This window comes from Paramisgurnus dabryanus, chromosome 3, assembly GCF_030506205.2.
Source record: "Paramisgurnus dabryanus chromosome 3, PD_genome_1.1, whole genome shotgun sequence".
NCBI lineage: Eukaryota > Metazoa > Chordata > Actinopteri > Cypriniformes > Cobitidae > Paramisgurnus > Paramisgurnus dabryanus.
Window position 1 is genome coordinate 50,084,795 of NC_133339.1, and position 24,878 is coordinate 50,109,672.

At 41.7% G+C, this 24,878-nt stretch overlaps 1 protein-coding gene across 1 annotated transcript in view; it reads right to left on the bottom strand.

Moving 5' to 3' along the window:
- timp2b (TIMP metallopeptidase inhibitor 2b) overlaps positions 1 to 22,954 on the bottom strand; it is a 46,360-nt gene extending 23,406 nt beyond the window's left edge. The window contains exon 1 of the mRNA XM_065275147.2: positions 22,555 to 22,954. Within this exon, the coding sequence (XP_065131219.1) occupies positions 22,555 to 22,669 (115 nt within the window). The 5' untranslated portion in view covers positions 22,670 to 22,954. The remainder of the gene's footprint in view (positions 1 to 22,554) is intronic.
- Between the last annotated feature and the right edge of the window lie 1,924 nt (positions 22,955 to 24,878).

The window sequence follows — 24,878 nt, forward strand, 5'->3', positions numbered from 1 at the left end:
GAAAGGTATGAAAGCAGTTCAAAACACCAAAATTTCACAAAAATAAGAGAAGATACTTTTAAACATTTTGTACAGCTTTAAACACATTAACCAAACAATAACCCAAACAACTTGTTGGGTTAAAATAACCCAGCGTTGGGTTGGTCCAACTTTAACTCAACGTTGGGTTACAAAACAACCCAAGTTGGGTTAAATTTAACCCAACGTTTTTTAGAGTGCAGTATATAGTGGCAATAAGTCAATTCTTCAAAAAAATAAACAAACCTGGTTTCAATTGACATGCTTCAGAAACTTGTGTAGTACGCGTGTGAGGAAACACACACCACACACAGACAGAGAACAGCGACCGTAAAGAGACATTACTTGAGAAATTATTTAGTGTTTTTCTGATGAATACAGTCAGTTTGTAAGAATATTTTCAAATGGACTATAAGATCACCAATATGAAATATAAACAATGAACTATTATAAACATAACCGCGTGAAATGGCTGTTAATAACGCCAATATTTAATGCAGAAAAAAGCATGTTTTAAATTACTTTGCGCTTGAAATGTCTGCAATTGTTGCTAAAAGAAGAGGCATCATAGAGAGCAGAGAGAGCTTGGTACTTGCTGAAGTAAATAAAATAGAAGTCACTAGAAGTCGTCACACAATACCAGACATTTTCAAAACTTCTTGTAAACCTTTTTTTTTGTCCTCCAGTTCTTTTCAGTATCCTATGGCTTTTTTGCTGGGATTACACACACCGAATTTTCGGCTGCAATGTCCGTGGTGTTGAACTCAAGATCAGCTCTGCTTATTTGCCAACCCTGGACTAATTTGCGACCCTGATGTAATTTGCGCTGCTCTTAGTAGATTGCGTTGGTCATTATGGAAATCAGCTGTTGCGCCTGTGTTATTTAATTTGTGCTTTTTTTAGTAAATCTGGCCCTTAACCCTCTGGGGTCCGACCATTTTGTGACACTGGCAGAGGTTCTGACATGCTTTTACATTTGGTCTTTTTTCAGTTGCTTTAAACCTATTAATGGCAAATGTCTCATAACACTGCATTCAGCACAAACTCGGCTACAATATTATATGAGCTACATGTATGTACATGTTTGTATTTTTGAGAGAAAAACGTTTATGCGTGGTTTTTAAAAAAGCTAAATTTTTAAGTTTTTAAGTTAAATTTTTTATTTATCCTTCGACAGCCATATCTCCAATGTCTGCCGCACAGCGTTCCCTTTCAGTCGGTCACTACGACGTCACGTCGTGACCGACGAATTGGGAACTCGCTTAGAGGACCAATCTGCTTCGAATACTACTAAAACGCCAATGAACTTGGCATTGAGATATTTGCATAATGCTGGCGCCGCCCCGCCAGGTGCGTATATAAGCAGCAGGTGCAAATAGGGAAATTAGCTTTTTATCGCTTCGAAAGCCGGCAGTATCTGCTACTGAGAAGCTACTCTACTCTGGTGGGATTCGATTGCTGAAGTTGGTTGGACTAGCAGTACCACAGCGGACGCTTCGCTTAATTCCACGACTCTACATCTTTTATTGTTTTGAGTTTAGTGTGTGCGTTGCCTTCCTGTGCGCTCATCAACTAAGCATCTGAGTGAATTTCCCTAAAAGAGTGATACGAGAGAGCTTTGTGCCTTGTTAAAGGCAGCCACTCTCTCGTATATCCGGACATCAGCGTCCTTTTCAGGATGGCTTTTCGTCCGTGCGATCTTGGGTGCGGCAAATACATGGGTCCGAAGGACGGTCACGAGCGTTGTCTTTCGTGTTTGGGCATCGAGCACGCAGAGGCAGCGTTCGCTGGGGGTAAATGTTCTCACTGCGAGATCATGTCCCTTGTGGATTTGCGCAGACGGTTGTCTTTCCTCCGGGAAAAACGCAACCCTCGTCATGCGAGTGCTGAACGCCGCCACGGTGCGGCTGTGAAGCTCTCAAAGGACGACCTGCGCATCACTGTGCTGAGCCGAGCGGGGGATTCGTCCTCAGGCTCTCAGCCTCCTCATCCACAGCCGGTTGATGTGCCGATGGAGACTTCAGCGTCGTGTTCTACGATGTTTCTAGAATCCATCGTGCCGCCCTCCGGGTCCACCGACGCCGCAGCATCCGAGGGTGGGCCTCCTCCCCCTGACGTGGACCCCGACGCCCTTCCTCCCTCTGGTCGGGTTGGGACGCCGGAGTTCGATCCAGAGATGGTGGCCGTGCTCGCTCGAGCGGCGGAGACCGTAGGGTTAGAGTGGGTTCCCCCCCCTCAGCCCGAACCGTCCCGCCTGGATGATTGGTTCTTTGGAGCTGCCCGGGTTTCACAACCCTCTCCACCGGTGCCTTTCTTCCCCGAGGTGCACGAGGAGCTGACTAGAACCTGGAAGTCGCCGTTTTCCATGAGATTACGGCCGTTTCAGCCCTCCCCCCTCACCTCCCTCACCAGCGGAGCCGCTAAGGGTTACACGGGGATCCCTCCTGTGGAGCGCGCGGTCGCGATGCAGCTGTGTCCGGCTAACGCTCCCTCTTGGAAGGACCGCCCAACCCTCCCCTCTCGTGCCTGCAGACAGTCCTCCGGTTTAACGGGCGCTGCCCACCAGGCATGTGGAGAGGCGGCTTCAGCCCTGCACGCTATGGCGTTGCTGCAGGTTCACCAAGCGAAGGCCTTGAGGGATCTGCACGAGGGAGGACACGACTCGCCTGTCCTTTCGGAGCTCCGGGCTGCCACTGATCTGGCTCTTCGCGCTACGAAGGTGACAGCGCAGGCAATTGGTCGTGCCATGTCCACGATGGTGGTCCAGGAACGCCACTTATGGCTATGTCTGGCGGACATGTCGGATGCGGAGAAGAACAAGTTCTTGGACGCTCCAGTGTCCCAGGCTGGCCTCTTCGGTGAGTCGGTGGAGTCTTTTGCCCAGCAGTTCTCCGCCGCCCAGAAGCAGACAGAGGCGATCGCTCAGATCATGCCCCGGCGCAAGCGACCTGCATCTCGCCCTCCAGCGCCGGCGGCCCCGTCTGCTCCTCGCCGAGGGCGCCCTGCGGCGGCTGCCTCCGCCCCCCCCACTAGAACATCTTCCAGGCCACGGAGGGGGAACAGCCGTCGACAGCCCGCCCCGCCCGCCCCACCCGCTTCCCGTGGTAAACGGAAATCGAAGCGGCCCTGAGACGGGCGACCTGGATTTGGATGGGATCACTCTACGGGAGACGGTGATGGCATCGCTCCCTCCACCGGTAGAGGGCCGGGTGGAGAATCTTTGGTTTAGTTTTGTTTCTGTTCCGCCGGCTTCTCAGCCGGCACCCACAAAACCACAAAAAGAGTGCATTCCTATTCCATCTCCAGGTCTCCAGAGGATCGAGAGAGATGTGAGCGGGCATTTACATGCTCTTCCTCCCCCTCCTCTATCGCCAGCGGGTGTTCTGAGGAGTTCCAGCTCTCCGCTGAGGAGACGGGACCACCAGCACCCTCCTCGGAGTCTGTGCTCTCCGCTGAGGAGACCAGACGACCGTCACCCTCAGCGGGCTCAGGTCAGTGTCACACACACTCATACTGTAGATACTTATGCTGTCCCAGCAGACGTACCGGCAGTACCACCTGTCCCGCTCAGCCGCCCCACCGCGGGTACCCCGACAGTGCCGTTAATTCCCCTCGTACGGTCCCTGGGGGCGTGGCTTCAGCTTCCCAGCCCGTCTCGTTGGGTTTTATGCACTGTTCGCCTCGGTTACGAAATTCAATTCATCCGGCACACACCCAAATTCTCGGGCATTCGTTTCACCACGGTGAAAGCGTCCGATGCACACGTACTGCGTGCAGAGGTCGAAGTCCTGCTGGCAAAGGACGCGATCGAGCCGGTCCCTCCAACCGAGATGAGGTCGGGCTTCTACAGCCCGTATTTTATAGTACCCAAAAAAGGCGGTGGGTTGCGACCGATCTTGGATTTGCGCGTTCTGAACAAATCTCTGCAGAAGAGGTCTTTCAGGATGATAACACCGAAGCAAATATTCAATTCAATTCGCCCCCAAGATTGGTTTGCGGCAATAGACCTGAAAGACGCGTACTTTCACGTGTCCATTATCCCTCGTCACAGACCGTTTCTCCGGTTTGCATTCGAGGGACGGGCATACCAGTACAAAGTTTTACCGTTCGGGCTATCCCTCTCTCCCCGTGTGTTCACGAAAGTAGTGGAGGCGGCGTTAAAACCCCTCAGAGAGAGCGGCGTTCGCATATTGGCTTACCTCGACGATTGGCTTATAATAGAGCATTCTCGACGGACGCTGTGCGAGCACAGAGATTTAACGCTTCGGCATCTCGCCCGTTTGGGTCTTCGGGTCAACTGGGAAAAGAGCAAACTCTGCCCCACGCAGAGGATCTCTTTTCTCGGGATGGAACTGGACTCGATCGATTTATCGGCGCGTTTGACAGAAGAGCGCGTCCAGTCAATTCTGACTTGCCTCGGTTCATTCCGAGGGAAGAATGCGGTCCCGCTGAAACAATTTCAAAAGCTCCTGGGGCATATGGCAGCAGCAGCGGCCGTGACACCGCTCGGACTGCTCCATATGAGACCGCTTCAGCGTTGGCTTCACGATCGAGTCCCGAGGAGAGCGTGGCGCGCCGGCATCCATCGTGTAACCATTACACCTGCATGTCGCCTAACATTCCCCCCGTGGTCGGACCCCGCGTTTCTCAGGTCCGGTGTGTCCATGAGACAGATCGCTCAGCATGCTGTTGTACACACAGATGCGTCCGACACGGGCTGGGGTGCCACGTACGACGAGCTTACAGCTTCAGGGGTGTGGACAGCACCCCAGTTGCATTGGCACATCAATTGCCGAGAGTTGTGGGCAGTATATCTGGGACTTGTACGCTTCGCTACGGAGCTGCGAGGGAAGGATGTACTAGTACGCACCGACAACACTGCGACCGTTGCGTATATCAACCGTCAAGGCGGTTTGCGCTCCCGTCACCTGTCGCATCTCGCTCGTCATCTCCTCCTTTGGAGTCAGAAGCATCTGAGGTCCCTTCGTGCCATTCACATTCCGGGCTCGCTCAATACAGCAGCGGACGCGCTTTCTCGAGCTGCGCGCCCCGGCGAATGGCGACTCCACCCCCAGACGGTCCAGCTAATTTGGAAGAAGTTCGGTCGTGCGCAGATAGACCTGTTTGCGTCGCCGGACGATACCCACTGTCGCCTATTTTACTCACTAACCGAGGGCAGCCTCGGCGTGGACGCATTGGCACACAGCTGGCCTCGGGGGATGCGCAAATACGCATTCCCCCCAGTGAGCTTAATCGCACAGACACTGTGCAAAGTCAGGCAGGACGAGGAAAGCCTTTTACTGATCGCCCCGTACTGGACGAGCAAGAATTGGTTTCCAGAGTTAATGCTCCTCGCGACAGCCCCTCCCTGGCGGATTCCCCTGAGGAAGGACCTTCTTTCTCAAGGAGGGGGCACATTATGGCACCCGCGCCCCGACCTGTGGGATCTCCATGTGTGGTCGTTGAGCGCGCGCAAGGTTTAAGTGATTTACCGCAAGCGGTATCTAACACAATCGACGCGGCACGAGCTCCGTCCACAAGACGGGCTTACGCGTTTAAATGGAACCTTTTCGTCACCTGGTGCTCTTCGCAACGCGAGGACCCCAGAGAATGCCCTATTAACATCGTGCTTTTATATCTTCAACATAGGTTAGACGGTAGGCTGTCACCCTCCACCATTAAAGTTGATATCGCTGCTATTTCTGCTCATCACTCACTTATCAACGGCAGAACAGTTGGCCAGCATGATTTGGTTATTAGATTTTTAAGAGGCGCTCGTAGGCTAAACCCCTCGCGCCCTCCTTCTATTCCTCCCTGGGACCTGTCCATGGTGCTGAAAGCCCTTCAGGCCCCCCCGTTCGAGCCTTTGCAGTCTGCGAGTCTGAAGCTTTTATCAATGAAAGCTCTGACCCTGCTAGCATTGGCCTCAGTGAAGAGAGTAGGGGATTTACATGCATTCTCTGTTGACGACTCGTGCCTTCAGTTTGGTCCTGCTGCCTCAAGCGTAACATTGAGGCCCAGACCAGGCTACGTGCCCAAAGTTCCCACCACTCCTTTCAGAGACCAGGTGGTGAGCTTGCAAGCGCTGCCTCCGGAGGACGCAGACCCAACCATGGCTTTGTTGTGCCCCGTACGCGCACTGCGACTCTACGTGGATCGCACGCAAAGCCTCAGGACCTCAGACCAGCTCTTTGTTTGTTATGGTGGCCAGCAGAAAGGGAAAGCTGTCACTAAGCAGAGGATGTCTCATTGGATAGTTGATACTATCGCCCTGGCTTATAATCTTCAGGGTATTCCTTGCCCCTTTAATTTGAGAGCGCACTCCACACGGAGCGTTGCCTCATCTTGGGCTCTAGCTCGTGGTTCCTCGCTAACAGACATCTGTAGAGCTGCTGGTTGGGCGACACCTAATACGTTCATTAGATTTTACAGTGTTCGTATCGAGCCTGTATCCTCTCGTGTTCTTTCCTCACCAGGGAGGGCACGGAGAGCAGACTCGCATGTCGGCTTGCAGCCTCCAACTGATGCTTCATAACTGTGTCAGTATGGAAGGCCTTCAGAGCAAAAATGCGTAATGGTTTGAATTGCTCTTCCTCCGCTGCCTTGGCAGCCTTTGTTGCGGAGCATTGGCTGTCAGCCTTTCACTAGCTGTATCCTCGCGAACCTACGTGTCTGGCTCGGGCTCCACATTGTGTCCCACCGGGTTCCTTTGTGAGTATTTTCCGTGGGGTTAATCCTCCAGCCCACGTTTCCCTTAGCAGAGCACTGCTTTGCTTACACAGCCACGGCTGTCTTTATTCTTCAACTACGGTTGACTTTCGCCCACCATTAGCCCTTAAGAGGGGTGGTGGCTTCCGCAGCGTTCCTATCCCGCTCAGGTAGGGCGCTTCCCAGTCGCTGGCACTTCTGTGGGGTTAAAGGAACATCTAGTGCCCGGCCTTCTGCCTTAAAACCTATCTCCTCCTCCTTAAGTGGAACCGGAGGGCTTTTACGCAGTCACTGGAAGAGGTCAGCCCCTAGTGGCGTTTTGGTAGGGATTCCCAATTCGTCGGTCACGACGTGACGTCGTAGTGACCGACTGAAAGGGAACGTCTCGGTTACGGATGTAACCCTCGTTCCCTGAAGGAGGGAACGGAGACGTCACGTCCCGTCGCCACAGGTGCTGCCACCTGCTGTTACGGCCGGTCACACTTTCCGGCTTTCTCAGCGAAAAAGAAGCTAATTTCCCTATTTGCACCTGCTGCTTATATACGCACCTGGCGGGGCGGCGCCAGCATTATGCAAATATCTCAATGCCAAGTTCATTGGCGTTTTAGTAGTATTCGAAGCAGATTGGTCCTCTAAGCGAGTTCCCAATTCGTCGGTCACGACGTGACGTCTCCGTTCCCTCCTTCAGGGAACGAGGGTTACATCCGTAACCGAGACGTTCTTCCACCTTAGAAATATCTCAAAAATACACCATATGTTGTCTGCATCAGATGCAGAGAAGCTTATCCACGCTTTTATGACCTCTAGAATAGACTATTGTAACTCGTTACTCGGAGGATGCCATGCAAATCAGGTAAACAAGCTTCAGCTAGTTCAAAACGCTTCTGCGAGAGTTCTTACTCGATCTAAGAAGTATGACCGCATAAGCCCAATTCTGGCATCTTTACACTGGCTACCAGTTAAATATCGTATACAATTTAAAATATTACTAATCACCTACAAAGCCTTAAATGGCCTAGCACCCTCATATCTTAGAGAATTATTATCAAAATACAATCCATCACGTGCATTGCGGTCACAAAATTCTGGCCTCTTAATAATCCCTAAAATATCAAAAGTGTCTAAAGGTGGCAGATCCTTTTCCTACTTAGCCCCTAAGCTATGGAATGATTTACCAACTGACGTCCGAAAATCAGAGACAGTAGATAACTTTAAATCTAGACTTAAAACTTTTCTCTTTAACGAGGCATTCGCATAGTTTGTTTTAGCAATAAAACTTATCTCCCAATAGCTAGCTTGTACAACCTAATAAATAAATAAATTAATGAATAAATTAAAACCTTTTTTTCGTCAACACTCCAAAGCATGGTAAATGTCATTAATACTCTTTAGTAATATGCTGAAACTTTGAATTGGTTGTCGATTGAGTCTTAATTGCCAAATATGGTCGGTTTACAATTTTGGCCTTTTTCCCATGGCCTTAAAAATAGTATGTCATACAGAACCGTTTGCCACTGTACGTTAGTATTAACGACAGCAGTGGGGCCTCTGGCCTTAGTCAAACGAGTTCTGTTTCTGTTTCTAAAATCATCAACTATATGTCATACACTTATTTCCCAATAGCTAGCTTGTACAACCTAATAAATAAATAAATGAATGAATAAACTAAAACCTTTTTTTCGTCAACATTCCAAAACATGGTAAATGTCATTAATACTCTTTAGTAATATGCTGAAACTTTGAATTTGTTGTCGATTGAGTCTTAATTGCCAAATATGGTCGTTTGCAATTTTGGCATTTTTCCCATGGCCTTAAAAATAGTATGTCATACAGAACCGTTTGCCACTGTACGTTAGTATTAACGACCGCAGTGGGGCCTCTGGCCTTAGTCAAACGAGTTCTGTTTCTAAAATCATCAACTACATGTAATACACTTAACCAGCAATAGTTAGCCTGCCCGGAACCGAGCTGACTAAAACCACATTACTGTGTGACACTTGCTTTTTATGTGAACGGCCCCTACGCCATGGGCGTCGGAACCATTATACGTGGGTGGGACAGGACCCACCCACTTTTTAAGACTAATGATAATGGACCCACCCACTTTTTCTCTACTTTAGCGCATTTGTCTGTTCACTTATCAATGCGCTGTTAGTCAAAATCCATTCCACTAAAGCAGGAATCCCTAACCTTTGCTTTTTACACCGCGGACCGTTTCAGCTTTTTAAAAAAAGTCGCGGAGGGAGGTGCTGAGTTGCTGTTCAAACAAAGTGCTGAAAAACCTCCTTTGCGAAATGAATAACGTTTAAAACGGAGGTAAAGGTCAAACATCCATGCATTAGGAAAATTAATAACTGCTTTATTTATAGTATATTTTCTATAGACGTGTAAAACCATATTATGGCGAATTATTTTACTTTCACTGTTTCACGAGTTTGCCTGCCCATTTAGTCTTAATAATTAACGGTAAACGAACTCTTGCTGTTTTTAAAGGCAGCTCGAACATTAGGTCGACTCGAGCCCCAAGTTCAAGAAACAGAAGAAAAAAAACGGAGGAGATGAGGAGGAGAGATATGAATTGCGGAGGCACGGAGACGTTAAGGTTTAGCATATGCCTTTTTCTACCCGTATAGGCTACTCGTTAAAATATTATTACTGCAGTAAAATAGTTTATTTTGATTAAAATTATCCAGCGATCGTGGCACCATAAAGTTTTTTTTTTACAGAAGCCTGCAATTACTTTTCATGCGATTATAACGTCTTCATGTATTAACATTATTTGCGAGGCACATTTGCAAATGATTCATAAAGTCATACCTCTGCAATTGTTTAATCGATTGTGTTTTAGAAGTACATATATGCTCAAACTCTTATGACAGCATGTTCCCGACGGATACCATTAAATATATTGATCTCATTTCCAGAATCTCACATTTATATTTCTCTAAGAGAGAGAAAGAGAGACTGGGTATAACAAATAAAAAGGGTATACAAAAATTGTAACAGTTACCTTCATTCGTTTTTCTTACCTTTTATTTCCTCAAAATAAAAAAGAAACATTGTAGCCTACTGTCAGCAGAGTAGAGAAAAAAAAAATGTCACACAGAAAAATAAATGAAATATGACATCTGTCATTATTTGCAAAATTTTCAAAGGGCTATTACCAGAATTCTGACCGCAATACTGTCTTTTATTTAATAAACGCAAATGTTCAGGTTAATTAAAAGGAAACATGAAAATTGCATCTATTGCAGTAAATGTATTTTCGGGGGGGGGGGGGGGGGGGTGTTGAAGTGGGGACCCACCCACTTTTCATTTGCTTCCGACGCCCATGCCCTACGCTAATAAGATTTTGTTTCTCTCTCCCTGTCTCGTCCTCAATCCCGAGGACAATAAGACAAACAGATCCAGATCCAGTTCCGGTAAATGTGAAAGTCGGCACACCTCTGATCTACTGGCTGTTCTTCAACGTGATGTCCAGCTGATGCCTGACCAAAGACCACCGGCAGAACCCACTTAATCTCCGCTTAATCTCCTTCCGTTTCAATGTGTATATATATATATCTCCCAAGGGTTTTTTCCTCCTAGGACTTTTTTTTACTTCCCCGGCCAAAATTCCGGGGGTTTTTTTCTCCTAGGGGGTTTTTCAACCCGGGGAGGTAGCCTTTTTGGGCTTAACTTCTATACGTTACATTAGTAATACGTTTGCTTATAATGTTGATTTATAGCCGCAGCAAATTTAGCTGCTTGTGCTATCGTGTATTATGTTATGCTATTTGTCGATTTTCTGTGCTTTTCACTACATCTATTATGTAAAGCTGCTTTGATACAATTACCAAATTGTGAAAAGCGCTATATAAATAAAATTGAATTGAATTGAAAGTCACTGATATAAGTCCACAAAAACCATATTAAACATGTTTTCAAAAGACTTTTCTAAACAGAATCTAGTAGTCTAGAGTTTTTTCTTTAAAATGATATGAAAATCATTCTGCCTACTCATTCACAATATATTGATTTAGAAATTGTAAGACATTTTTTGTTTAGAGGGGCCGTATGCGAGAAGAATTGATTGACAGCTGAGGAAACAAAAGACTCGCATAATGAGCTGCATAATGAGCCGTTAGGCAGAAATCTGAGAGGGAACTATAGTAAAGAATGTGAGGGCAAAATAAATGTATACATGTTTGTTTGTGGTTTATTAAAGCAACACTATGTAGTTTCCATGTAAAAATGACTTACAGCTCCCCCATGTGGTTGAAAAGCGCAACAGTGCCTGGTATCAGACACTCTTCTGCAGGCGGGGGAGGGGCAGGGCTATGTGCTCTACCTCCACCGCCACTTTCAGAGTGTGCTTGTAGCAGCTAGGAGGCGGCTCAGGTTGCAGCAACAGTACAATTTGTCCAGTTTCAAGTTGTTCTATCACTGAAATAATTTTAGAGACATTATTTAAAGGTAAAAAACTACATAGTGTTGCTTTAAGAAGTTAACAATTTGACAAAAACACAAAGATCTGTTGTTATTGTGAATGTACACAAATTAAAGAAGACCCTTCACAGTTTCACATGATGTCAAACACGTAAGTGTATGATTATTAATGATGGAGTATTTTAAGTTGATTCTGCTATGATAAGGAGAAAACACGTCAAAATGTGGCGCCACGTTTTTGGACCACAGGGGGTTAATGTATTATTTTGCTTTATGTTCGTGACTGTCCAGTACTGTCCCAGCAAACACAAAAAGTTCCCCTAACGTTATTTTTTGGGGAACCAAATAATAACGTTCTGGGAACGCGCTTACCTCGCACTCTTCAGGTGTACCCGCTTTCTCTTGTGCTCAGCAAAAAGTGTGAATTCGCATAATTTTAAAAATATTGTTTTTAACATCTTTTCGTTTTTACCTTAGAGACTTACATTATATTAGCGTTTCTTTTTTTCTCTTTCTTGAATAGTAACTTAAATATTTGAGAAAAAAATTACATATGAGTGATTTCCGACAGTGTTGCCAGATTGGGCGGCTTCCCGTTGGGCGTTTTGATTAGATTGTGCGGGTAAAAATTGTCTTGGGCGGGTGTGGAAAATTTGGGAGGGTTTGGGATCAGTTGGGCGCATTTGAAACATGCATTTTATAGGCTAATTATTTAACAAAAAACCCAAGTCTGCCTGTATTTCATATGACGTTACTAAACACTCACCCACTGCATGTGTTTGTGTCGACGCCACGCCGATGATGAGCCCGCGTTTAGCCAATCACAAGTGATAGCAGCCAGCCAGCTCTCAGTCTCAGTGGGAAATCAAGAGGTCGAAGTGGGAAAGTATATTAAAACTTACAGATAGGAGTGGGAGAGTGACCCGGGCCTGAAGCAATGGATAATGACTTTTAAATTGGAAAATAGCACTGCAAATTCTGCAACACGGACTCCGGATAGCAACATATACGTTGCTTGTCACACATCGGCCGTGTCTCATTGCGAATGCTGCAGCCTCCGCATTTCTAAGCTCCATACGTCATCAAGACTGTCTTGTTTCAGAATATTAACAATTTATAAAGTTGACTTTTATTCTTAGTTAATAGTAAATTGTTGTAATATGCTTATGACTTGCGAATGTAATGGTCAGTTAACTTAAATAAACCAGGCTTGATGATATGCACCCTGCATATGCGACCTCCGCAGGCTTTGGAAACGGATTGAGAAACGGACATCAATTACACGTGGTTCAGCCGTGGATGAATTATCAGAGCATTTCAGGTGAACAGAACCAAATGTTCGGTTGTCATTAAGTCAATTCTGGCACCATGAACTTCAGCCAGACTGTACATAGTTCTGAAAAGTTCAGATAGTGTTCTTCAGCATCCTTCCAAGTTAACATACAACCAACAGCGTATTATTGTTCTGCATTTACTGCATAAGGTAAGCCTATATTACGATCTCTCTCTCTCACACACGTATTTATCAGGAGTAAAAATACATTAATAATAATAATATAAATAGACGAAAAACAGACATTGTTGAAATTGTTATTAACGAATTGAGTATTTGAATGATTATAAAACCACTTAAATATACGCTGTAAAAGTGCAGTGTGCGTGTGGGAGAGGGGGCATAACCTTAGCTGTATATGTGAACAAGTTATGTCATTTTGCTAGTGTGGTTCTGTTCTGGTGTCGCTAGCTATAGTATGGTGCATTAATTGTGGAAGTTAAATGAATGAATGAATGAATGAATGAATGAATGAGCTTTTTATTGCCAGGTATGTTTACACATACGAGGAATTTGTTTTCGTGACAGAAGCTCCGCAGTACAACAGAATGACAGTGACAGAACAAAAAACACATAATAAAGAATAAAAAATACAAATATATAGACAGTGAATGACAATATACAAATGACAATTGTAGGCAGGTATATTACAAAGTGAAGTTATGTATGTACATATATTTTGTGTGCAAAATTTAAGTGTATACTAAGTATGGTGTTAGATAAATAAAGTGTGTGTGTATATAAATATAAAGTGTAGTAAAATAACTAAATGCAAATCAAATTAAACCAAAATGTTGATTTTAATATTTTGGGTGGTTTTTTGTGCGTTCAGGCGGGTTTTGGAGAGTTTTGGGCTGGAAACCATCAACTCTATCTGGCAACACTGATTTCCAATCGATTTAACTTTTTATTGTTTTAAAAACGGATAGCCGCCTAACTGTGGTAAGATCTTTTTACCTTAAGTGAATGAAATGTTTATTTATTTGTCATTTCGTTTTTACTTCAGAGTCTAACATTATTTTAGTAATTTTTTTCTTTTTATTAGTAACTTTAATATGTGAAAACGAAAATATATTTGAATGATTTCCATGAAGAGAATGTGATGTTAGAAGCTTTTGATTTCTTGTAAAAACTAAGAACTATTCGGCTAACGTTAAACTGATCTGTTGTCATCTCATCCTGAAGTGAATGAAATGTATATTTATTTGTCAATAGGTTTAACCACACATTTATCTAACATTTGTTCTAGCGGTTTCTGTTTTATTTCTTCTTTTAGTAACTTATATTTGAGAACTAATATATATTTTAGTGATTCACGTCTATATGAAGAGATTATGTTTTTGATTATTGTAACTTAATAATGGAGATCGGCTAAGTGCTGTGGTAAGATCTTTTAATTTAAAGTAAATTAAATGTTTATTAATTTTCAATAAATATCTGTTATAAGTCTTCTTTATTGTGTTGAAGTCACTAGTTATTTATATATTTAATAAAATACAATGCTATCTAAATACAATGTGTGATGTGTTGAGGTATTTTTATTTAAAATAACCTGTATTATAGTACATACATATAATATTTCAATAGACATTTTTCCAGTAATAAAACAATTTAAAGGGGCCATGGCATGAAAATCTAACTTTTCCATGTTTAAGTGCTATGATTGGGTCCCCAGTGCTTCTATCAAGCTAGAAAATTTGAAAAAGATGAACCCAGTAACTTAGTTTTGGTAAACCATTCTCTACAAGCACATGAAAAAATAGGTCGTTGAAATTTGGCTCTCCTTATGATGTCATAAGGAGCTCTTATTATAATAATACCACCCCTTAATCTGCACTATCCAACCACGGCACTGCCATTTAGTGCAGATAAAGAGAGAGAGAAAATAATTCACAGCACAATTGAGTTTCTATTGCAACAAACCAGCATCATTGTGATCAGTTATTGCACTTCATCCGCTAATTTGCATTTAAAAGGACACACCCAAAATGGCACATTTTTGCACACACCTACAAAGTGGCAATTTTAACATGATATAATAAATATCAGTTTACGCCATTTGGTTATGGGAATCAAAGCTCACAGTCGTAGGCTTTAGCACTCGCTCGCACTGGCTCAGTCTGCTGGCCAACCCTAACACTGGCCAACCCTAACCCAACATATACGCAATCAATACAAATTATTTCTTATTCAAATTATTACTCTACCAGGCTGTCCGACCAGCACTGATTTGGCGACATTTACAGTAACTTACATTAAAACATTTAGGATAGGATAAGAAAAGTAGCCGATCTGCATTGCAAACACAGTTTAGAACAAACAACAAGGAAACAAAGAACAGGTATCAAACATTATGGTGATTAAAATGCTCCACAGCTTTCTGTTCTAGGAAGAAGTAAAAATTAAAGAAAAGAAAAAATGATAATGTGTGCAAATACTGTCTATTTCCTTTGTATACTTGTTTGTAGTGGAGTGTCCTGTATTAGTATTTGCACGTAAATGCATTCGCTGTTGTACAGGGACTGCACGCAATTTTGGGCTGCACGCAGACGACCGGGGACCCGGCCGTCCCTATTATTACCTTCTATGGTAAATTGACTGCATTTATATAGCGATTTTAACAGACCTATAGTATGGCCACCCACCCAAAGCACTTTACAAGTTGCCTCAAATTCATCCATTCATTCACACATTCATACACTGACGGCATTGTGAGCCATGCAAGGCATCATCCAGCCTGTCAGGAGCAGCTGGGGTTAGGTGTCTTGCTCAAGGACACCTCGACACTTGGTCAGGTGGAGCTGGGGATTGAACCACCAACCTTCCAGTTTGTAGACAACCTACATCAGGGTTCCCCAAATCTTACCCTGGAGGGCCGGAGCACTACAGAGTTTAGGTCCAACCCCAGTGGCGGAGCCAGAGGGCTAATTGCCACCCCAGACGAAGTCCTTGCCACCCCTGTTGCCACCCCGCTGAAAAAATTACACTGTTTGATTTTTACGAACATTTCTCAAATCTCCCAGCGGACGTGAATGCGCTGCTACACTTGCTTGTTCGACTTCATGCGGCGCCGCAAGAAACGACAGCCGGTGATGTCAAAGTTCCACGAGAGCGACTTAAAAGCAAACTCCTCCGTATGATTTTGCGAATCGCTCTCGCGGTACTTTGACGTAATCCGGCTGTCGATTCTTGAGGCGCCGCTTGAAGTCGAACAAGCCTATTGGTTAAGCTGACACGCAGCTCCTTCGTGCTCCAAAACATAACACGGCAGCACACACAGGATCAATGAAGAGCGTTTTGCTGGTATGTACGGCTTTTATTGGTATTAAATTAAACATAGTACTGTTTTAACAGGAAGTAAGGGAGACGCTGCAGTGTAGTGCTTAGCATTAATACTTCAATGAGCATTACTAGTCTTGTGAAACTGACTAATACTGTCACGCCTGCGTGAAGATGCTTAAAACAATAAAAAACATGTTGTTAGAAAATGTTCAGCAACAATCACATACATTAGGTAGGCTTATTCATATTGGCACGTGTAATGCAGCATACTGAACTTAATAAAATCACCATGGAGATAGTACAGGGATGTAACAGCGCGCTTTTCGGTGTCTCGCGCTTTTTTACGTCAGTATGGGTGACTTGGGTCTGAGAGGGTTGGATTATAATTTCACAAAGTCATCTGAAGCCATTCCATAGCTTAATGTGAGGGACAGAAGTCTATTTACATCATTACATTAAAGTTTACGGAAACTCGTTCCCTCCTCCCTTAACATAACATGTCTAGACGTCTTTAAGCAATTTTCCTTGTGTTGTCAAATAGGCTAGACCTCAATATACTCAGATCTTGTCGTAATGTATTACTTTAGTATGTGTATTATTATTAACGGTGTACTTATGGTGAATAAAAACAAGCAAATTGTTCCAATTTTTGGTTTCTTCATGAGGTGTGTAACCAAGTTTTCCTTTAGGGACAACAGAATGAAGAGAAAAAGCAATATTACCAACTTCTTTCTAAAGAAGCAAAAGTCAGGTGCAAATCAGGGCCAAACAGATCCCAGTTGTTCTATTTTTGCTGTATACTTAATACATATAGGCTATAATTGTGTACATTTAGGAAAATAAAAAACTTTAATTTAATCTATATACATTTAGTGGAAGATAATTTCTTTTTAGTGTAATTGAACACTTTGTATATTGACTCCCCAAAATAATACCTTGCCACCCCTTTGCCAACCCAGTTTTAAAAGCCTAGCTCCGCCACTGTCCAACCCTAATCAAACTTACACACCTTTGATTTTTTAGTGATCATGAAGACCTTGATTAGCTTGCTGTGTGTTTGATTAGGGTTGAAGCTAAACTCTGCAGTGCTCCGGCCCTCCAGGGTAAGATTTGGGGAACCCTGACCTACATGATCACCACTGAGCCACTGCTGCCCCAAATGGAAATTTGATAATGTCTGAATCCTGGTTCTGTTGTTGACCTGTTGCTGCTGTTTGCACCTTCAAATTAAATAAAATTATTGTATTGTTTTTACCGGGTCACAGACAACGTCAACTGTATTTTTACTCAATGGCAATTTATTATCAACATCTTTGGTTAACAAGCTGCGGTTGTCGGTCGGGAATGAACTGAAATGAACGTCTGGATTATTATTATTTTTTCCTTAATGTTTGAAACAGCAGGTTATCAACTTGTATGAATATCAACTTATATGAAGTGCCACTATGCATAGCCCACAACATTAGGCTACATGAAAAAAAGATTCAGAACAGGCACAAACAATAAGGTGACAAATTAACAGCAGCAGAAGTAAGGCATATACAGTAGCCTAGCCTAATTAATTTATTAATATTGTTTGTAAGAAACACCAGTCTATCGACTTGATCTGGGTCAAGTGCGGCTCTCTTTTTATTAACGATGTTTTCCGCGGTGGAGAACACAAGTTAGGAGCGCACAGACGTGCCTGGCACACACGTATTCGCGCATAAGTGTTGAAAGAAGCGGGTATTTGTTGCAACCTGTCTCTCTCCACCAATGCATCGTGTTGCTGTCTGCGGAGGTTCAGTCAAGTAGTTTTTACGCTCCTTGATACCTACCTAGACACAGACTAGGATAGTTAAGATAGATTTTTTTATAGTTCGATTACGGATATTTCACGTCATGTTCGAATGCATATTCGAATATCGACAAAAATTGACAGCCCATATGTGTATATGTATATATTATTAATTATTCTATTATACTCTCATTGGGGGGCTGAGCCTCCCTTAACGCCTGTTTCACACATACTCCGTATGCAGTGCGTTTGCGGTGCGTAATTTTTTACGTAGCCATGTTAACAGGTTGCTTTCACACAGTATACGTATGCGGTCCGTCCGGTCCGGTCCGTTGCAGATGCGGTGCAGCAGTGCTGCAATCGTTTCGGCAGCGAGTCTATTTTTGCTGTACAGCACGCAAGCTGCACGCGCTGATTTAAAGTGATAGCGCATGTTTTGTGGTCAGAATGAACACGGATTTACACAAAAATGCAGTAATTTCACTCTAAATGGATGTAAATAAAGTTTTTCAGTAGTTTTTTTCTGTAATCTTATTTGTTTAATCCCAGGATGAAGCAATTAAAGCAAAACAAAAAACAAAAAAATTATAACATCTTGTTAAATAATATACCGTGTTTATATACATGCATATACATAAAGTATGCTATTATTTTTACCATTGTTTAATTATACTAACATAGTCTTTTTGTTTTTATTTGTAGTAAAACAACAGTAACCAAATTTATATTGTCTCATCACAATATCCATAACCATGGAATTTTTTGTTAAACTAAGTTAATACAAATCATAATCAATCTGACAAAAACCGTTTTGTCAACCGTTAAAATTATGGTTAATTTTTCTAAGGAGAACTATACAAAATGATCTGTTTGAAAGACGGGGAAGCGCACCTGTCAATCAGCGCTATTATAACAGAGCGAGGCGAGAGACGAACGTGCTCAGTAACGGGAGTAGCTTATTTATATCTATGATATATGTGGAGATAAATAGACCTTTCCATTCATTCATGTGTCCTGTCCACTACACTAGAGATTTTAAACATCTATCAAATAATATCTAAAGTATATTGTTTTGTGAAAAAAAACACAGCAGGCTATTATATTTTTTATTGATGAGGCGCTTTTAAACAGAAAGTGTCAATCACATGATCATTTGATACGCAGAAGCAGCGGTTAGCAACGCACTGCAAACGGAGTATGTATGAAAGCACAACGGATGCTTGACGGATCCCACCGCATACGTACTGCAATACGCAACGCAAACGCACTGCATACGGAGTATGTGTGAAACAGGCGTTAAAATGAAAATCCTAGAATCGCCTGGTGTATGAGGTGTGGCTTATGCATCTGCTTTGCAAACTAAGCAATCAGTCGTGCCGATGGTCGCGTCCTTTTCCGTGAGCAGACGTCGTGATCATTGAACGTGTGATACTACGTACGTGTGAAGATACGTACGTCCGGGACAATTTTTTTTTTATTATAATTATTTGTTAAAAGCTGTTACACTTTTTATGACAAATAAGTTAAAATAATCAGTTGAGAAATATCTTACCCAAAGGCACATTTATTTAATAGTATAGCAACACATGGCATAAACAGTACAATCTTACAGATTCTCTTCACGTATTAAGTCACATGATGTAAATGAAAAAATGCCTTGCATAAAATCAGTGTATGGCCTCTGTTATGTGTTGTCTATAAAGTATTTATTGTCCAATTTCTTTACATAATCCATTGTTTGGCACTGACAAAACAAGGTGGATCACAGCGCCACCTTGTGGCTATTCAAAGTCAATTTATTTCTGTAGCACCATTAAACACAACAATGTTCACCAATGTGCTGTTCGGCTTACACAATAAAATTAATATAAAAATAAAAACAGTAAAAAGAATAATTGAAACCATACATCATCATCATTTAAAAAAAATAAGATATCTAGATTTAAAGTGTATTTACCAAATAGAGGAAAAACTTCATACCTAAAAGACATCAAAGATGTACTTACTCATTGAAGAACAATAGGGTCCTTGCACCTCGGTGCTTGGCCCCTATTAACTTGGTTCAATGATTCAGGGGAAATATCATTTTGTTTATAGCTTTTGTGGTTGAAGGGTCATAAACAGACATACAAATACTTTAAAGTAGGCCTACCAAAACTTACCCAAACATTTTACAGTAGACCTACACAACAGAAATTTGATTACTGTACTATACGTTAAACTCACTTTGCACTCCTTTTAAATCATGATTGTCATACTTATTTGTACACATTTTTACTGTATTTTACAAAACAAAAAGGCACAGTCAATGTTCCCCAAATATGTTCCTGAAGGCACACCAAACACTACATATTTTGCAGCACTTCTAACCTCATCCCAATCAACTCATCACATCTTCAGAATAATATTAAATACATTTACACAATATTAAATAATATTAAATACGAAACAACCTTTTTTCTTTTTAGGTTTCTTCTGTTTTAGACCTACCTATTTCACTACCACCTTAACCATCTTCCACTTTATATGGAAATATTGTATATATCCAGCTTTGGGTAGATTACATAAGAATTGTAATCAGTTACTGATTACAAACTACATGCCAAAATTTGTAGTCAGTAACCTAATCTGTTAGATTACACATTTTGTGTTATGTAATATGAGTACTTTTTGATTACATCTACATTTGACCTATGTATATTTGATATCACATATTTAAGTAAGATAGTATTGTACTATTTTGACACAGCACAAAGAGCAAGAAAATATATGCCAATTTTAAACAAGACATGTTTGTAAGTGCATTTGACATGTATGCAAAAATAAACAAACATCATATCAGCCATAAAATATGTATTTAGATCAGATTTCACCACAGTTAACACCACGTTGCAAGCACATTTTGTTAGAAAACATCAATGATGGGAATGACTCAATGAAACTTTACAATGCTTTATATACAGTATGTGAAGATTAATAGAATACACATATATTTTAAAATGTAATGTAATTTAAATACAAGTTCTTGATATTTGGGATCTGATTACATGTACTACCCTCTCTCTCTCTCTCTCTCTCTCTCTCTCTCTCTCTCTCTCTCTCTCTCTCTCTCTCTCTCTCTCTCTCTCTCTCTCTCTCTCTCTCTCTCTCTCTCTCTCTCTCTCTCTCTCTCTCTCTCTCTCTCTCTCTCTCTCTCTCTCTCTCTCTCTCTCTCTCTCTCTCTCTCTCTCTCTCTATATATATATATTAGGGCTGTCAAAAGATTCATCGCGATTAATCGCATCCAACATAAAAGTTTGTGTTTACATAGCATATGTGTGTGTACTGTGTATAAATATTATGTATATATAAATACACACACATTCATGTATATATTTAAGAAATATTTGCATTTAAATACTGTATATACATTTCTATAATTTATATTATATATAAATATAAATATTTTATATATAAATATAACAATTTTTTCTTAAATATATACATGATTGGGTGTGTTTTTATATATAAATAATAATTATACACAGTACACACACATGTTATGTAAACACAAACTTTTATTTTGGATGCGATTAATCGCGATTAATCTTTTGACAGCCCCAATATATATATATATATATATATATATATATATATATATATATATATAAACATCCTCTATACTGCTCAAAAAATTAAGAACATCATCACAGCTTTACACCAAGTCAGATAACCTTCAGGAATATCAATCAACCCCGGTACGGAAGCACAAGTGATTGTAAAACTTTATACATATTTTGGTGCAAATACAATTGAAAACAGATACATTGGACAGGCAACAGCAAGAGTGGTTTAGGGAGGACCATTCTCAGAGGGTCTCACGACCTCTACGTGCTATGAAACATCGAGATTAAATCTTCAGATCTATTGTCAGATGTTATGCTGGTGCAGTGCAGAGACCTCCTGATACATGATGCACAACCTCATTTGGCCAGAGTCTGTAGGCAGTTTCTAGACGATGAAGGCATTGATGCCATTGACTGGCCTTCACATTCTCCAGACCCTAATCCAACTGAAAACCTCTGGGATCTCATGTATCTGAAGCCATCAAGTAGCACCATATAGACAGGAGCTCACTTATGGGCTGATCCAGGTCTAGGAGGAGATACACCATGTGCCATCAGGAGTAATTCTGTTATTCCTGTCCTAAATGTGTTTATGATTTTGGCTTTCACTGACTATTGTCACACTATTTTGTTTTCACAACATTAGGCAACATATTAAAGTGAAGAGTTTATATATAGTCTATATAAACAAACAAACAAACAAACAAACAAACACATTTTTTATTATTTGCTTGTGTCTACTAGTGGTTTTACAGCCCTCAAAAGTGAATGAAAACTAAACCTTTTAAATAGTAGGCCTACATAGTTTGATATTCATTCTTAATGCATGAATGTTTTATTAAGCACTTGTTTGTTTGCATCTTTTCAAACTTGGTTTTATATCTCGAATTAAGAACTCAATAAGTAAAGATGATGATAGTATTTAATATCCGGACGTTCAACCGCACGTACGTTATCCGGACGTTCAACCGCACGTACGTTATCCGGACGTTCAACCGCACGTACGTTATCCGGACGCAAAGTAAAAAATTATCAATTTCAATACGTCCGCCGCGACGCCCGCGCCAAATTTAGCGCAGCTCCGACACGTGACCGTGACGTCTGACGTCTCATATCTTACGTCTGACGCCTGAAAACTATGGGATTTTAGCCAGACGGCAGGCGAGCGTATACACGTTTGTTCGCTTGTCTGTTTGCTTAGTGAGTTGCAAAACTTGCACAAATCACACCTCATACTGGTGCTCACTGAAACTTGCGCACAAACATAGAAAACGCGTGCACACGTTAGCGATAGTTATGAATATGAAAGAGACAAATGAATGGATGGATGAATGCATATGAAGCAGGTATGAATACATAAATGTATATGAACGATTTCATATGAAAAATGAATACAATCTTACCGACATCGGCATCGCAATAAGCCTGCTGAGGATGCACAGGAGAACAGCTGCAGGCTCCGGCGAACTTTGCGCATGCGCAGAACAGCAGCAGCAGCAACACGCACACTCCCTTCATCTTCAACAATGATGAGTTTACTCTAATAGTGCTATAATATTACAGTATTACATTAAATGCAATACTGTAAGACTGTTACTGCTGAGAAACACGCGCAATGTTGTCCAAGCCGTTTCCTCACACGAGCTGATTTGGGAAAGCTAATTGGTAAGTATTACATAAAGAAAACTAAGACACGAGTGCTATTAAAGCTTAAGTGCTAGTAAAGCTTAGTTAAGTGTAGTACTGAAGTGTAGGGTCGTAGAGCTGCGGTGACTCTTTAAATGTCTCTCTCTAGTCTCTCCCCCTCTCTGTGTGTGTGGCTTTTATTAGCTCAGTCCCGCCCACCTTTACTTTACATCACTTTTGACTCATCATACCCTCATTGTTTGTGTCTCTGGTTGATTATTATTTTAACATTTTAAGGATTGCAGACTAAAGTATGACTAATACAGATTTCCTGACAATGTTTAGAAAAATAAATATTAGGCAAAACAGACTCTCTAAACTAGTTCGCTGAATTTAACACAGCTAATAAAGTGCGTATTTACTACATCCTTAAACATTCATTCTCTTGTTTTTATTCTATATCCTATGTTCCTTACATTTGACTATGATGGCTCTGTCTTGGCTACTCAAGCTAAAGTGAGGAATCTTGGAGTTATTTTTGATGCTGGGCTCTCATTTGATTCTTTTGTTCAGAGGACAGTAAAGTCGTCCTTTTTTCACCTCAGAAATATAGCAAGATTACATCCTTTGCTAAATTTTACAGTAGCTGAAAAGCTGATTAATTCTTTTGTCGTCTCTAGGATGGGTTATTGTAATGCCTTTCTAGCTGGAATCTCAAAATCCACACTCAATAAACTGCAATGTGTACAGAACTCGGCCGCCAGGATATTTACTGGGTCCAGGGCTTCCAATCACATCACTCCGGTCTTGGAGTCCTCATTGGCTCCCAGTCTGATTCAGAGTAGATTTTAAAATTATGATGACATATAAAGCATTGCATGGTTTGGCTCCTGATTATTTATGTCTGAACATTGCTGTTTGCACACTTATTAAATTATTTATTTAAACGATATCAGCACTAAATCTATACAAGTATCCATTTAATCTCAATTACACCCTGGTATAAACATACTACTATATACTCTGCATATCAATGGAAAGGTCAACATGCAATACTGGAAAGGTCAATGTGCAATATCATATATGGTCACTTTACTAAATAGTCACTTTATTACTATCAGTGGTGACTTTATTTGAAATGTCACTTTATTCAGGCAGCTTAATGTGAATATCACTCTGTGTGTTATGTGTAAAAGTGTACTATGGTGTCTTATAGTGAAGTTTATTGTCTGTGCTTATGGGCCCTATTTTAACGATCTAAGCGCATTGTCTAAAGCGCACAGCGGAACGTCTAAATGGGCGTGTCCGAATCCACTTTTGCTAATTTAACGACGGGAAAAATGGTTTTTGCGCCGAGCGCATGGTCGAAAAGGGTAGGTCCTATTGTAATGGGAGTATTTTGGGCGTAACGTGCAGTAAACCAATGAGAGACTCAGCTCTCATCCCCTTTAAAAGCAAGTTGCGCTGGCGCTATGTCTAATCCCTATTTAGATAACGGACTTTGTAAACTGAAAAACTAAGCGGAGGAAGAAGATCCCCAGTTTAAGATTAACTCTTTCCCCGCCATTGACGAGATATCTCGTCAATTAAGAGAAAACGCTTCCCCGCCAATGACGAGATTTTCCGTCTTTCCGCAATACCGCTATTATCCACCAGGTGGCGCCCTTCCGCAACTTTTTAAAACCGGAAGTATTGCCCTATGGCAAGCTGCTGCATGTCCGTGTCTGTTTTAAAGATCGCTCTGAATGGGATCTCTATGAAAAGTCCGTCATAAAAATGGAATTATGTCTGCTTTTTGCTAAAAATATGGTGTTTTTGCAAAAACCTACCCATATTCAAAAGCTGATTGCAAAAGAACCACTAAAGGTAGGATGAAACGTTTTTTTTTGTTTGAAAGCAGAGGGTCTGTTCTTTCATTTGGTGTATTGTATGTTTATATATGTAAAGAAGAACATTTTCTGGAAGGCATTAAACTTTGGTGAAAATCATGAAAAACGCTTGCGCTGGCTGGCAACTTTATTTAAAAACGCTGGCGGTGAAAGAGTTAATGTTAAATAATTGTGTTGTTTTTCACTTGTATTGAAATTGTTATTTTTTTATT